The following is a 16,830-nucleotide window of genomic DNA, read 5'->3' as shown; positions in this document are numbered from 1 at the left end:
ACTGCTCTTTCTCTGTCTCATTTGTTGAATCCTCCTCCAGGGTTTTCTCCTGTCCTATAGGGTTTTCTCCTGGCCTATAGGGTTTTCTCCTGTTCTGTTCTCTTCCTCCCTTTATACTATACTTCACTGGATCTTATAAACTCCCATGGATTTAATTACCATCTCTATGCTGATGATTCTCAAATCTACCTTTCCTGCCCCAATCTCCTTGCTGACTTCCAATTTCACACCTCCAGCTGCTTTTTAGACATCTTGAACTAGATGTTAAGTAGACTTCTTAAAGCAACATGTCCAAAATGGAACTTATCTTTCCCCTCCTATCTGTGGCCTCATACCACTTTCGCTGTTACTATAGAGGGCAATACCATCCTCCTAGTCCTTCAGGCTTGCAACCTAGGATTCCTTACCACCTCTCAAACCCCCCATGCCCACCCCCACCCCCAGTATCCAAGCCATTGCCCAGGCCTGCTGCTTTCACTTTGCAATGTTTCTCACATACCTCTCCTCTGACACTGTCACCATTCTAAATGCAGGCCCTTATCACTTCATGCTTGAATTATTACAATAGCTTGCTGGTGGGTTTGCCTGACTCAGGTCTCTCTCCACTCCAATCTATCCTCCATTTGGTCACTAATGTGACTTTCCTAAAGTGCACGCCTCAAACATCAGTGGCTCCCCATTGCCTCCAAGAGCAAATACAAAATTCTGTTTGGCCTTCATAACCTCCTACTTTTCCAGTCTTCTTACACCTTATTCCCCAACATGTATTCTTCTGTCCAGTGATGCTGGTCTCCTGGCTATTGTAACCAAAATCCTATTTTCTACAGGAAGCCTTTCCCAAACCCTCTTAATTCCAGTGCTTTTCCTTTGCCTATTATATCTATCTTGCATGTATTTTGTCATGCATGTCATCCCCACCCCCCTTAGATCGTAAACTCCTTGAGGGCAGGGGCTGTCTTTTGCTTTTTTTTTTTTATCCTCAGCGCTTAGCACAGTGCCTGACACTGTTTCCTCTTTCTTGTGGTTCCTTCTATGGGTTCTAATTCTTCCTTACAACATGACTAATGTGAAAATGCTTAATAGGTATGTATATGCATAGCCTATATCAAATTGCATGCCATCTTGGGGAGAGAGGTGGAGAGGGAGGAGGAGAAAAATTTTAAACTCAAAAGCTTGTGGAAATGATTGTTGATAAATCAAAATAAATTAATTAATAAAAAAGGTTATCCCATTTTATCCTCACAATAATCACAGGAGTGCTATTAATATCACCAGTTTACAGATGAGGAAACTGAGGCAGACAAAAGTTAAATGGCTTGTTTGCCCATAGTCACATAGGTAGTAAATGTCTGAGGCTGGATTAGAACTCAATTTTTCCTGACTTCATATATTCACATCTTATTTGATCTTTCTAACAACCTTCTTACAAAGCTATTATTATCCTTATTTTACAGATAAAGGGAGTTAAGTCACAAAGAAATGAAGTGACTTATGGAGTCATACACATAGTATTATCTGAGACAGGATTTGGACCCAGGACTTCCTGACTGTTAACACTCTTATCTGCTAGACTAGGCTGCCTCCTTCCTGTTCAGAATGAACGAAATACAACATATTGTCCTAGGTCTCAAGGAGCTGACAATAGAGGTAGGAACATACCACATTCAATATATACATGTTTACCTCAATTATTTCACGAATCAGTGATTTTTGTCACTATAGGTCCTATTCTGTGATTTTGTCACTATGGGTGTCCTATTTTCCACTGAATACATTCTCCCTGTATAAACTTAGTAGTTGTCTGAAAGGATTTGCCAAGGCCAAAAAATTTCACCAAAGTGTAGTAAAAAGATGATGAATCTTCTTCAAAGTTGTCCTTTGACTGGATCTTTGGACAATGGATACAGCCTTGTGTCATTTTAGAGTTTAATTCTCTCTCAAAGCTGTAGCAGGTAACTCTGTGCTCAGATTTTTAGTTCCATGAATTCTTGGAGTGTGATAGGAATAGATGTGTATCTCTTTATATCTGCACTATATCTTAAGTTAAAAGAAACTGCTGCTATGAAAAGGGGACACACTTTAATGCCACATTTCTATTCAGGCTTTTCAGTGAGTTCATAGCTAGCAATCAAACTAGCAAGGGTGTGTTCGTCATTGCTTTAATTTTCTATTGGTAGTACGGTAAAGAAAGATGGAAAGAGGGAAAGAAAAAGGGAGTAAATCGAGAAGTACATCATTCTACTTCAAAGAGGAATCTTGTTCTTCATGCTGACAATCCAAAGAATACTTCAATTTTGAAAATAAAGCACACTGGGGGCAGCTAGACAGCGCAGTGGATAGAGCACCAGCCCCGAAGTCAGGAGGACGTGAGTTCAAATCCAGCCTCAGACCAAATACTTGACACTTACTAGATGTGTGACCCTGGGCAAGGCACTTAACCCCAATTGCCTAACAAAAAAAAAAAGCACATTGGGGAAAATGGTGTCAAAGCATAATGTCATTATCTGAAAGTGTTCATTGTTTCTTTCAAGGTTTCATCTGTTGGCAGGAAAGAAAGACCCAGAACAGATAATAAAATGGAAGGCCAACGATCCCCCTTTATGGAACTTGGATTTGTACATCTCCTGCCATTATAGGGTTTACAAGGACCTGGCTTTCCAAGCCTACTCTACTGCCATCTAGTGTCTAGGTAAACTAGTAAAAGATTTGGCAAATGAGTGTCTATATTCCTGATGTAAAAGTCAGTTTATGGCCAAGAACTCAGTTAGCATGGGGTACAGTAGATCCTTAAAAAAAAAAAAACTGACCTGGGTGAGAATAGATATGGGGGATATAAGGGGAAGGAATGAATGGGGCAGATGATTTCTATTGTATCTCTAAGGATTACTCTGCCCCCTACTCAGGGATCTCCTTTCATGACACAGTTTTAGCATATGTGTCAAACAGTTTCCACGAACTTGTGCCAAAAATGAGGTATTTTCGGTGAGAACTATTAAAAATGATGATTTTCCACACAGAATCTGGAAGGTTCAAAATCTCATATATTGAAGTCAAGGTCACTTGGTATGACAAATCAATTTGAAAGTGTCTGAAAAAAACTGAATGACATTCATAGGAGCAAATTCACTATAGCCCTGGAAATCTAAGGAAGGCATAGACTCTTAACGTTAGCTTATACCTTATACCACCACATAGATAACAGTAAATGTACCAACATTTCAGGTCGTCATTCAAAGTAGCACAGTGAAAACAGTAGAAAAATTATGAACTCGCTGAGACACCTGAATAGAAATGTGGCATTAAAATGTGTCCCCCTTTCATAGCAGCTAAGTTTCTTTAACTTCAGATACAGTGTCAGATATAAAGACATTTGCATCTATGCCTATTACACTCTAAGAATTCATAGAACTAAGAATCTGAGCACAGATGTTTCCTCAATTACCTGCTAGGTCTTTGAGAGAATTAAACTCTATTAAAATGAATAGAAGTTGAACTATCCTAAAAGATCAGACTCTTACAGAGCAGTATGTATCTACTAGAGGGGACTACCATAAGATTTTGGGGGTGGGGAGAGCAGCAGTTTAGAATGCTGTCTGAAACTGCAGCTGAAGAGCAACTGAATTTACTTCTCATGTGAAAAATTAAAAAGGCAACAACATGCCATGTTGGGAAAAAAAAAACCCATCTCCACTTCTTGTCATCTCGACTTCATTTTCATGAAGAAAGAGTATCCTTTGAAATCATTGTTTTCCTGCCATATATCCAATATGAGTACTTCGAACATGGATTCCAGCAGTACCTTTTGCTCCACCCTTGAGCTTACACAACAATGTACCAGCACAATTAGGGCCTAAAGCATTCAAACTCTACTGTGAGAGAACCTCTACTCCTATGGACTGGCCACTGTTTTTTAAAGGCAAAAAACATCAGCTTGCCAAAAAGACTATTTTATGGAGAACTCGAACAGGGCCAGCACTCACGGGGCGGTCAGAAAAGTGATACAAGGACACAAAGTCTCTCTGAAGAACTTTGGAATTGATTGTGTGATGTGGGAGACACTGGCACAAGCTGCTCAGCATGGTGTGCTCTCCTCAAACAAGGTGCTGTGCTCTATGAGCAAAGAAATTCGAGATGCTCGAATTTAGAGAATGCCCCAGAAATGTTCACATACATTATTTGTGCCTGACCTGTGGTGGAGCATTCTGAGCTCCTACTGGTCTGATCAGCCACAGTCAGACACACTGTAACTTGACGCTAGCAGAGTAATGCATGTCATTTTGGTCCTTTTCAAGAATGAAGGACAACAGCCAATTCACATGGAAGCTTGGTATATGTGAGGAGGATCTCATTCCCCAGGCTCCACGTTAGCAGCTGTATCTTGTTCCATGGTTAGTGTGCATCATGGCTCTGTTTGCTTTCCATTAAAACCCTCAAAGGGCAGGGGATTGGCAGGTGAGCTTATTCTTATAATAATCTATGTAGTAGTTAATGCCTACTAGTATTTTTACACATTCAAGTGTAAGAAAGAAGTACTTTATCAGCTATTCAGTCAAAGTTCACTGAATGTCTAGCCACCATATAAGAGCAAGACTGTATAGTCACATGGAATAGTGTTCACCATTCTCTAGTCCAGGGGTACAATCCATGCCACAGACTATTTTTGTACTGCCAGCAAGCCAAGAATAGTTTTTACATATTGAAAGTTTTATTTTATTTTTAAAAATGTAAAATTCACTCCTAGGTCAGGGCATTAAAAAAAAAAAACAGGCAAACATCCTCAACAGGGAGATGGCATAACTAGTGTCACTACTAGTTCAAAGTAGAGACTGACCTCAATGAATAGGAATAGAGTTTAAAGTCCTGTCATCAAACAAGTTGAATTTACATGACTCCAAAGTATGTGGTATTTACCCAGACTGGTGGGCAGTAGGGTAGGGACCATATAAATTTGCAAATAAATAAGATAAATCATTTAAATAGATTTTCTAGCAACATATCGCAGAATGACAGAATTTCAGAGCTGGAAGGGACTTCACGGCCATCTAGTCCAACCCAAAATTGAAAGAGAATTCCTACAACAGCATACCCCAAACAAGTGCTGTGATGCCCCATGCCAGGAAGCCCAGCCCATTCCACTTTGCATAGCTCTAATTGACAGGATATTTTACTTCATATCAAGCCCCAATCTGCCTCTGCAACTTTCACCCTCTGCTCCTAGCTCTGCCCTGTGATGTCAAAGGAAACAAGTCAAATCTTTCTTCCAGATGACAGCCTTTTAAAGTATTTGAAAACAGCTATTGTGCCTCCCCTGGTTAATCCTTTTAGGATTAAGGCCCAGACTTGGCCCTTGTACCATTATAGTTGATATTCTCTGGATGGTTCTCAACTTATCATTGACTTCCTAAAGTGTGGTGTTCAAAGCACAACACAAGGCTCTAGATGTGGTCTAACCACAGCAGAGTACAGAAAAGAATACTGCCACTGAATTCCTGGAAGTGAGGCTTCATTTCTCAATGCGGCCCGAGAACATGTTAGCGTTCTGGTTTTCACTTAGCTTGGGATCTGTTAGAATGCCTCGCCCTCCCCCCAGCTTTTTCAAACTGCTGTCTAACTCAGCTACCACTCCTATCTTTTCTTGTGAAGTCAATTTGGGGCATCTGAATGTTCAATTTTGTATTTATCCCTATTAAATTTCATCTAATTAGAATAAAAACATATAATTGGGGGAAGAGATAAGGAAAAATATCCCAACTAATAAGGAAAAATACATCCCATCATTCAAAAGCAATAGTTACTAAAATAACAATGTTACTGATATACAAAGCTTTGCTTCAAGGTTTGCAAAGACTTTAAAGTTTCTCCTTCTACATGATACCTGGTGAGATGCCTCCTCAATGGCATAATCTAATCTTAACACATTTGAGCAGAGGGAATACTCTCTCCTCTCCCTTAACTCAATGAACTTGTTTGCCAGGTAGGCATTAAAAGTATATTAATCACCAACTAATAAAAGTGTAGCTTTATCCATGATAAAATGTCGCCATCTAGTGTTAAACATTTCAGTGGGTGAATATTTTCCAAAATGGATTCACAAAGCATTTTGTTTTTAATTTAGCTTTTGATTTTCAAAAATAGGAAGATATACATGTAAAGTATAAAATTCCTTTTTAATCACTAAAAATTAAATTTTAAATTTCATAATTAAAAGTTTCAGGTTAATAAAACTGTGTTTGTGTGGAGGGGGGTGTGCGGGTGTATGTGGGTGGGCAGCTGGGTGGTTTCCTCTAAGAATTGATTTCACTTTCTTGTCCATGTCCTTCCATATAATATTTAGTGAGCTGTCTCAACGGCATATTCTGATCCTCTTTGTTCTAAATATACACAAGTGATACTGAACTTGTAACAAGGACATACCAAGAATTTACCATGTCAGTTACCAGGAGCTTCTTGGACCAACAGTTGGGGAATTTTGTTTTACACCATGTCAAAGTTTACAGTACAAACTGGTAGCCAGAAGTAGCTGTGCCAAGGTCAAAAATGTTTTTCATTCACATTCTTTGGCTTTTCTCTCTTGACTAATCATAGTCATGTTTCCCTTTTGGAGTTTCATAGTTGTCTCATCTATATATGAACAGATTATCTCTTCTTAATACTACCCCTTAATAAGCATCATCCTTCACTACCCACACTATCATCTCAAATATCTCTCCCTCCATCTTCTGTCACTTGAAACTCCCCTTTGCAAATGGTTTTTTAATCCTCCTTTCTAACCCCCTCTTACCTCCCCCCCAACAACATCTTTTGTGGGCATCCAAGAAATATAGAAGTTATTTGAATATAATTATAAGTAGAACTTACCATTATTTTGTTTATGTATTAAGTGGGACACCTATGCCCTCAAACCATAGATGTTCCACAGGTCTCTAACCTGGGCCCTCTTTTTTTCTCACTCTGTATTTATTTCACTTGGTGATTTCATCAGCTCCCAGGGATTTAACTATTATCCCAATGCTGATGATTTCTCAAATACACCTTTCCTGCCCCAATCTTTCTGCTGACCTCCAGCCTTGTATCTCCAACTATCTTTTAGACCTTTCAAACTGGATGTCCAACATGTCCAAAACTGAATTCATTATCTTTTCCCCTAAACCTTATCCCAAACTCCACCTCCCATCCAATCTTCCCTATTACTATAGAGGGCAACACCATGCTCACAACCTTGGAGTTATCCTGGATTCCTCACTATCCCTCACTCCCTATATATACAATCTGTTGCCAAGGCCCATCAATTTTCACCTTTGCAAAATCTCTCCATGACATACCACTCTGGTGCAGGCCCTCATCACCTTCATGCCACTATTGCAGTGGCTTGCTGGTGGGTTGGCCTGCCTTGAGCCTTTCCCCATTCCAATCTATCCTCCATTCAGTCACCAAAATGATTTTCCTAAAGCGCAGGTCTCACCATGTCACTCCTCCCCCAATAAATTTCATTTGATTGCCTTCAGAATCAAATATAAAATACTGTTTTGTGTTCCAAGCCTTTCATAACTAACCCTGGTCCCCCTCCAGTCTTCTTACACCTTACTCCCTGCCACATACTCTTTGATTCAGTGACAATGGCCTCCCCTTCCTTATGCACCAAGACACATCTCTCAGCTCTCAATTGTCTCTGGCTGCCTCCATGCCCAAAATTCTCTCCCTCCTCATCCCTGCCTCCTGGCTTCCCTAGCTTCCTTCAAGTCCCAGTTAAATCCCATCTTCTACAGGAAGACTTTTCTCAACCTCTCCTAATTCCAGTGCTTTCCCTCTCATTTACCTTCTATTTATCCTGCATATAGCTGGTTTGGACTCGTTTTTTGCTTTTTTGTCTCCGTTAGGTTGTGAGCTCCTTGAAGGCAGAGATAGTCTTTTGTTTCTTTTTGTATCCCTAGTGCTTAGCATACAGTAAGTGCTTAATCAATGTTTATTGACTAATTGACTGATATTTTTACATTATAACTGTAAAACATTTTTAAATCACTTATTGTAGTTTATTTGATTAAGGTATTAAAGTATTATTATTCCATGCTTCCTTTACAAATGAGGAAAACATGAAAAACACATTAGGCAACACATGAAATGATGTGCAAGGACTTTACTCCTAATTAATGGTACACATAGCTCTGGAAACCAAATCTTTCCAACATAACAATAATACAGAGACTTTTTTAAAAACTTAACCAACATTTTTCCTGTACCTATTAGTATTGTGACTTTTAGAAAATACATTTAACTAATGTCACTGAATTTAAAAGGACTGTGCCATACATACCCTTCAATACTTAAAACTGACTGGTGATTTCATAGACACTCACCTCCCTCAATGGAGATCACAACTTTATTATAGCTAAGAGCTGATATGATAAAAAAAAAAAACGTATTTGCCCTGGGGCCAATCTGTTAATGAGGTCCTCTAAACTTAGCTAGGCTGGTCTTGAAGATAGACTTATACCACTAGACTCACATTTGAAGGCCCTGGCATAGACTCTGAACAAGCCAGATCACTGCCATGCTACAATGAGGCACATCAGAGTAGGGCTTTAGAGTGGTGGAAATAAAACCATAAACCGAAAATTATAGCTCAGGAACAAAATTATCAAAATGGTCACAGTGCTTTTCAGTTTCACTTATTCAAAATCATAAATTAATTGTTAGAGATGTTTTTGATATTTTAGAGATGTTTAGAAGCAGCCAGGCAGCCCAGTGGATTACAGCGCTGCGCCTGCAGTCAGCAAGACCTGAGTTCAAATCCAGTCTCAGACACTTACTGGGCAGGTCATTTAGCCTCTGTTTTCTTTGGTTTCCTCAACTGTAGAATGAAGATAATAAAGCACCTACTCCTAGGGTTATTGTGAGGAACAAACAAGATGGTAATTGTAAAGCATTTAACATAGTATCTGACACATAAAAGGCATTATATAAATGCTTATTTTCTTCTCTTCCCTCCCTTTTAGCTGTCTTATTCAAAGTTATTAACATGCTTTCTTATAGATACCTACCCCACCCAATGCACTACAGCCAAGGGAAAAAAATTTCATCCATTCTACTGTGTCTTCAACAGGATCCATTCTGAGAATGAATTTCAGTGTTTCGACTGGCAAGCACAGAGTTTTCCATTTATCCTGAAGTTCTGTTAAATCCACAATGCCTTTGTGAGCAAGCTTTAAGAAACATAAATGAAAAGTTAAAATCAAATAGAATAGGATTAGAAAGCAGTTTTAAACAAAAATAATTGTTGGCATTCTAAATTTCAAATACTCTAGGAAAACTGAGTTCTGTTTCATGTGTAAAAAAACTGAAAGAAACTCATAATAATATATGACTTTAAGATGAGACGTAGAACTAGAAGGGACACTCAAGATGATTTAGTTCATCCTCCTTCATTAGAGGGAAGGGAAGCCACAAGAGATGAAGTAGCTTTCCCAAAGTCACACAAAGAAATCTTATTCCCACAATGCCTCTATTCCTGTATTACAAACCTCTATTTCTCAAAAGTAAAATACTTCAAAAGATGTGGGAAAGAATTAAGATTATTATATCCTGAAGTTTCAGATACAAAGGCCAGTTAATAATAATTATGGAAGCTTTGTTTCACTCTAAGATAAGATTTCTAAAGAAAGATCCTTTCTAAATTAAAATGAAGACTTCAGGTGAAAAAGCATGGTTCACTGTTTGTCAGATATTTTTTATGTCTATGAAGTGACTATCTATTTCCTAGAGACCTCCAAAAACAGATTGAGGACCATACGCCAAAGTTGCCCAAAGTAGTGGTCCTAAAGGAGATGGTACTTTTCCTAATTAGATGGATGGGGGGAAAAAAACATTTACAGAAGAAATGTGATTTTTGAGGTCCACCCCCAAGATTGGGTTTAGTCTGTGTAAAATCCAGAGAGCTTGGCAAGCTACTGTGCCACATGGGTTACATACAACCTTACTCTTATCTACGAGGCATTAAAACTATTTTCACTTCCTAGGAGAAAAAAATAATTGGAAGAGCTTTTTAAGAACACCTCTGACAAAAATAAAGCTCAGAACATTTCAACTTTAGAGACTGCAGTACTGAACAACTTCTTTTTAAATGTGCTACATTTATTTTAGTCAACATTGGAAACATGGTTCAAAAGTTTAAGGGAATAAATAATTTAGAAGATGAGTTGTAACTTTATTCATAGAAAAGCCACTGAATAAAAAAAAGAGTATCCAATACATGAACTAATGGCAATATTAAGATTTAGGTGATAATGAGTAATCCCACTCAGGGAAACCTAACAGTGAATCATATAAACTTGAAGCACAGGAGGTAATTATATATAATTACATGTGCTTCCTCTTCAAATAAACTTTTAAAATTTGTTGGATGTGAAAACAGAACTCATTAATGTTTCTGGATGGTGTCAACCATGTATAGTACACTTAAGTGGATTTGATTTCAAGAACCAGAAAATTAAACTACAGAAATAGTATTAGAACTACAGTACAAAGATGCTATACCATTATATAGGTTAAAAAAAAGTGTTGGGGCAGGGGGACTAATTAGCTGTTGGTTGGATAAAACAGGTTTTTTGTACCTGCTTGTGTAAAACTTTAAGGAGTCCTCTTGTCAATCCTGTATCTGTTTTTTGGGTAGCCACTGGCAGTTCAACTCTCTCCTTCACAGGAAGGGGATCCCCTCTTGACAAAGCTGAAAAATACCTAACAGTAAAGAAGGATCTTAGATCAATATTTATAATATAAATGAGTTAGTTTCTTAAAATAATTTTGTTAGTGGTTCTAAAAAGGTAAGAAATGAATGAACACAATGTTAGCTAAAAATGTAACTAAAACTTTTCATGCAGGTTCTACATCAATCTATAGCAGTGGTGTTAAACTAAAATAGAAACAGAAGTCACTAAAGTGTACATAAGGATCCCTACTGACCACATACTGACAGTTAAAAATGTAATATTATCCATGTTTCATTGCATTTTGATTTATTTCATTAAATATTTTCCAATTACAGTTTAAACAGCTTCAGGCTATACTCAAGAGTTTCATGGACCTCACACGGCTCACAGGCCACCTTCTGACATTCATCATCTAAAGCAGCACTTCTTACACTGTGGGTCTCAATCCCACATGGGGGCATGAAAAATTTGGCAACATAAAGGGTTTCTGAACGTGCAATGACCAAAAATTAATTAAAAATCAAACACGTAATGAATCCAAGGTGTTCTGGTAGCGTTTGCCCTGTTGCATTATACAATTTCACTGAAGCCTTGGTTCTGAACACAAAGCACAGCACACTTTGTTTGAGAAGCCCTGATCTAAAGCAGCAAGTCTAGTTAGTCTGGGCTCTACAGTGGTTGCACTGTTGTTTTGAATTTCTCATTTTGTTGAATTTCTCCCCTTTTCCCCCTTTCTTGAAGTTTTTTTTAAAAATACAAATATATTAATGGCAGGTTTCCTATTTTTATCATTTTCATTTCATAGTAGCCCCAAATGAAGCAGGTTTTCTGTTAATGAACTAATGATAATCATAAGGCTGGATGCTAACCACCTGGGTCTGCCATGCTGAAGAAACCTTTCCTCACTTCCCAATAATTACAACTCTCTACCATTTCCCATCAACCTCATTCATTCCTCCTTTCTAAAACAAATAGGGACTCAGTAGTTTTAAACTTTTCTCAATGGACTCAAAGAACTAACTCAAACTCGGCCAACTAGGAAACTGGTTGCCAAGCTCTGGGGAAGAGGATGAGTAGTTAAGCAGAGGTGGTCATAACACTGGCTACGACTAATTAGGTACGTGCAGACAGGATGGCTTCTTTGCTGCCCTTTGGTACATGTAAACAATGTAACTGATTTCTTGAACCTAATTCATTTCAGCACTATCTTGAAAGGAGACTTAAAAGTACTCATGTATGAAATAACATTATCTTGCTATGTGGCCCAGACAAAAAACCTCATAGAATTCAGGCAACAGACTCACAATTGTATATAATTCTACTTTTTCTCCTACTAGCTCTTGTGACCATTGAATCCTTATAATATAAGGAGCATTAGGAGGAATTAAAACACTTTCATTTTTATAGAAGAGTAAAATGATTTAACCAAGGTTATCCAGGTAAACGGCAGGGCCAAGCCACAACCTTAGGCCTTCTCACTCCAACAGAAGGAATGAAAAAGATTAATATTGGTAAATAAGTAGGGTTTATTAAGAATTTGTGGTCAAAATTATTTTTTTAATGTCTTAGGGCCTGAAAAATTGTATTTACAAAGATGATTTAATGATGTGGGCCTATTTTTGTACCATGATGTTTTTATTTATACTTTCTTCTGTTTCATAGATTTTACCTAATATTACTTACAAAATCCATCACCAATGACATCTGCAACACTAGCAGTTTTACACTTTTTATACTCAGATATTATTCTCTATGATGTATCAGCAAATGCATCAAAAGCCATCTTCTATTACTTCATCAGCCCAGCAACCAAAGCTTCAGGAGTGTTGTGAGATATGTGTCCTTTAGTCAACCATGCATCACAATGACATTACCTAAAACAACAGACTCCAAGGTGATGTAATATTACATCATACACACACACACACACACACACACACACACACACACACAAAGCTTTTAAAATAACTTTTTCCAAAATGCTCTAAATCACTATTGATTAGAGAAATGCAAATCAAAACAACTCTGCGGTACCACATCACACCTATCAGATTGGCCGACATGACAAAACAGGAAAACGATAAATGTTGGAGACGTGGGAAAATCAGAACACTAATGCATTGTTGGTAGAGTTGTGAAATGATCCAACCATTTTAGAGAACAATTTGGAACTATGCCCAAAGAGCTATAAAAATGTGCATACCCTTTGAGCAGCAATACCATTTCTAGGTCTGTATCCCAAAGAGATCATAAAAATGGGAAAAGGACCCATGAGTACAAACATATTTATAGCATCTCTTTTTGTGATGGCATTCCCCATCAGTTGGGGAATGGTTGAACAAGTTGTGGTATATGAATGTAATGGAATACTATTGTGCTATAAGAAATGTTGAGCAGGCAGACCTCAGAAAAAACCTGGAAAGACTTATATGAACTGATGCTGAGTAAAATGAGCAGAACCAGAACACTGTACACAGTTACAGCCACATTGTGCAATGACTGACTTTAATAGACTTTGCTCTTCTCAGCAATTCGAGGATTTAAGACAACTCCAAAAGACTCATGATGGAAAATGCTATCCACATCCAGAGAAAGAACTTTGGAGTCTGAATGCAGATTGAAGCATACTGTTTGTTCTCCTTTTCTTTTGTTCTTTTGTTTTTTTCTTCTTTCTGGTGGTTCCTTCCATCAGTTCTAATTCTTCTTTACATCATGACTAATGTGAAAATATGTTTAATATGAATGTATAAGTAGAGCCTATATCAGACTGCATGCCATCTTGAGGAGGGGGGAGGGGGAGAAAATTTAAAACTCAAAATCTTATGGAAGTGAATGTTAAAAACTAAAAATTAACAAATTATAAAAGAAATAATAAAATAAAATAACTTTTTCCCAGTACTGCTAGGAATTTTACACATCTTTCATTAAAAATTAATTTTAGTGGAAGAACAAAGGACAAAACTAAAAAAGGCAAAATGCTGCAATTTTAATGAAAAATGAACTGAAATTGAAAGTGAAACTAGCTTTTCTGGGAAGTACTTTTAAATAGGATAGGCAAGCTCAGCTGATGGAAAGGAATTAAAAATGTTTTGATTCTTCATCATCTAAGATGCTCTTATGTTAGAAGCTTCTGCCTGAAACTGGCCAGAGTAATACTGTTTTTAAGTTTTTAAAGTTCACTTCAAAACTAAAACTGTGCTTAAAAAATGTTAGTGTTAAGAACCATTATGATACGTTTCTTAATTTTACCTTTAAAATTGAAGTTAAACTTGAAAAGGGGTTCATTTATCTTTAAGTACTGCTGAACATGGTCAATAGAATCAAGAAAATATAAGTCTTTAGATAAGGGGGTAGACTAGGTAATAATCCTTGGACTACATAATTTATGTAAACTTTTAGAAGGTTTAAGAGCTAGCTAGCATAAATGGATACAAGGCCTTTGCCTTGAAGTTAGAAAAACCTGGGTTCAAGTCCTGCCTCTAACCCATAGCAGCTTATATGACCTTTCATGTTTTTAACACCCACCCCTCCCCCAACTCTCTAAGATTGTAAATTGTTGTATAATTGTCTAATTGCCTACACTAGTGAAAGCATAAATCAAAACTAAAATGAGGTTTAAACCACATACATACATAGTACCAATTGGAAATTCTTCAGTTCCCATATTACAGATGAATAAAATGAGGTATTACAATAAAAAGAACATAGTTTAGTCAATATGAATCAAAAAGCACTGACCATAGTGCTTCTTGAATATGAAGAAAAATGAGCTTCCTGGTCAGGAAACATATTTTGATCTAGTGATTTAGCATTAACTGTTTGATGGCAACTGCCCCAACTCCCAATCTAGCCACTGCCCCCACTCCCAATATTCCAACTTCCTCATATACCTCACCGTCTCACTAGAACAGCAGTTGTGTCAACCACATTCATCGAGATTTAGACAAGAGCACAATAGCCACCAATCAGAAAACAGCACCAACAGAACATTGAGCAGGATGTTTGACCACTAAATCACAGCCTAATTGGATGCTTGTGCAGTAAAGCAAAGAAAGACATGTCCTAAGGTGAACTTTTGATGTGGAGGGAGGCTTATTATAATATCATTATTGTACATAAATATCCTCCTACCCCACAAAACTTCAAGAACTTGTCACAAAGTTACTTGAGCTTAGACTGTCTTCACTCATTCGGTGGGTGTGTAAATTTCTCTTTTCGAGCTCTCCTCCAATTACTTTCCATCACACATAAACCCGACAATGGAGCAGCCAATCAGGGAGGATTCTTTCTTAACACGAGTTCGGGAAGACCAATCACAGGCAGAGTGTGAACCATCTCTGTTGCCTCAAAATTGTGAACAGTTCCTTGCCAAAGAAAAATCCTATTCCTCGGGGGAATAAAAACTCTTTTTCACTAAAATCATTTAAAAAAAATAAAAGTTACATGTTGCACGGTAACCATTTCTTAACAGGACTTGGGAGTTTCTTTGTTGAAACATTAAGGATTTCAAACAAAAACCCAGCCCAAGCAAGCAGAGGCGCTTCAGGTGTCTCTAAAGATGACGGGCTCTTACCCTGCAGACCACTGTAACACATCGGTTGGCTGAGTTCTAATAGCAGCTTTGGTGAACTGTTTCAAGATATCTGGAAGTTCTGGGGGTATATGAATCTGCTGGGCGCAAAACACAGTATCTGGAAGAGGCATGATTCTTCGGGAGTTTAAGCAATCCAATCTTGAAAAGAAAAATATAACAAAATGTTCTGTGGAGATAGTTAACAGGCTCACTGCTCTACATGCCTAAAAGGAGGATCATATTTACCAGTGTGATTTAGTTATTCTGAGGTTTTTCGGGGAGAGACTTTTTTTTGGGGGGGAAGGAGGGAGCTGCAAAGTAAAGGTTCCTGGGCATTTGGGGAGGGGAGGAAGGAAGGCAGAGATCACAAAAAGCAGGATTTTAAACCACTAGCAGGGAGAGGATAGAGCTTAGTACTTTTTTTTTTAAAGCCTCCCCACAGTCCAACCTGGAGTCAGGCAGACTCATCTTCCTGAGTTCAAATCCGGCCTCCGGCCTCTGACACTTTACTAGTGTGTGACTTTGGACAAGTCACTTAACTGTTTGCCTCAGTTTCCTCATCTGTAAAATGAGCTGAAAAAGGAAACGGCAAACCGCTCCACTATCTTTTCCAAGAAAAACCCAAATGGGGTCAGAAGAGTTGGACACAGCTGAAAACTACCGAACATTAATCACCGCCCCCCACCTCTCTGGCTCTGGGAAGGCCGGGACGCGCAGATGCTCCCCAACTGGGCTGGCTCGAGATCTGGGGGAGCCTCCTCCTCCCCGGGAATGGGGGGGGGTCCGGACGCCGGGGCACAGGGGCGTCAGGCTGCGGGGCTCGGACTCATCCCGGGGACTGAGGGCAGCTGCGGCCTGGGCTGGGGGTCCAGGGGTGCTGGGGTAACTCTTACCGGCTCCTCCTGATCCACTAGAAATGAGGACCAACGGCGGATCCTCGAGCCTACCCCACAAACCCGGCCCCCGGTCACGGGCTGGGGTCACGATTGTTTCGCGCCGTATCCAGGCAACGGGGACGCGCCCCCCCATATCCCACTGCGCACGCGCACAGACGTGCAGGGCCGGGCGAAGAAGACTGGGGCGGGGCTTCGCTTGTTTCGGGGGGCCACAGGGAGCACTGGCTTCTTGGGGAGGTCAGCCGAGATAATGAAGATAGTGTCTACACCTTCCACTAGCAGGCGGACTAGGGCGGCGGGTTTATCGCACTCTGCAGTTACCCCGAACTCTGGTTGCACCCCAAGTTTACGCGCTTCTGTCTTTGGAAAGGGGTGACCTTGAGCCTGGCGGGATGAGGGCTGGCCGGCCTCGGACTCAGGGAAGCCTTGGTTAAGGGCTTGCTTCCGACTCCTATGCTGGCTGTGTGACACTGGACAAGTCATTTAACTTCTCATTGTCCCCCCAACAACTCTTAAGGCCGTACAGTTCTTTGGGAGCTCCATAATCACAGGTCCGGTCCAAAAGATAAGCTTTGGAAGGAGCAGGTTATCAAGTGAACCCAATGGCAACAATTTACGTCAGGGAACTTGAAGAGAATGCTGATTTAGTTTATTGTAC

The 16,830-nt window shown here is 39.1% G+C and overlaps 1 protein-coding gene across 2 annotated transcripts in view; it reads right to left on the bottom strand.

The window, feature by feature from the left end:
* Nucleotides 1–16,295, bottom strand: part of ROPN1L (rhophilin associated tail protein 1 like) — a 34,113-nt gene extending 17,818 nt beyond the window's left edge. The window contains exons 1-4 of one of the 2 annotated variants that reach the window (XM_021004444.2): nt 16,170–16,295; nt 15,277–15,435; nt 10,608–10,731; nt 9,039–9,200 (exon numbers count right to left, since the gene is read on the bottom strand). In XM_021004444.2, the coding sequence (XP_020860103.1) occupies nt 9,039–9,200; nt 10,608–10,731; nt 15,277–15,407 (417 nt within the window). In that variant the 5' untranslated portion in view covers nt 15,408–15,435; nt 16,170–16,295. The other variant, XM_021004445.1, reaches the window with a different exon arrangement.
* Between the last annotated feature and the right edge of the window lie 535 nt (nt 16,296–16,830).

This window comes from Phascolarctos cinereus, unplaced genomic scaffold, assembly GCF_003287225.1.
Source record: "Phascolarctos cinereus isolate Bilbo 61053 unplaced genomic scaffold, phaCin_HiC Scaffold_4;HRSCAF=312, whole genome shotgun sequence".
NCBI lineage: Eukaryota > Metazoa > Chordata > Mammalia > Diprotodontia > Phascolarctidae > Phascolarctos > Phascolarctos cinereus.
Note: the sequence above shows the minus strand (reverse complement) of the source record. Positions and strands in the feature narration are given on the sequence as shown.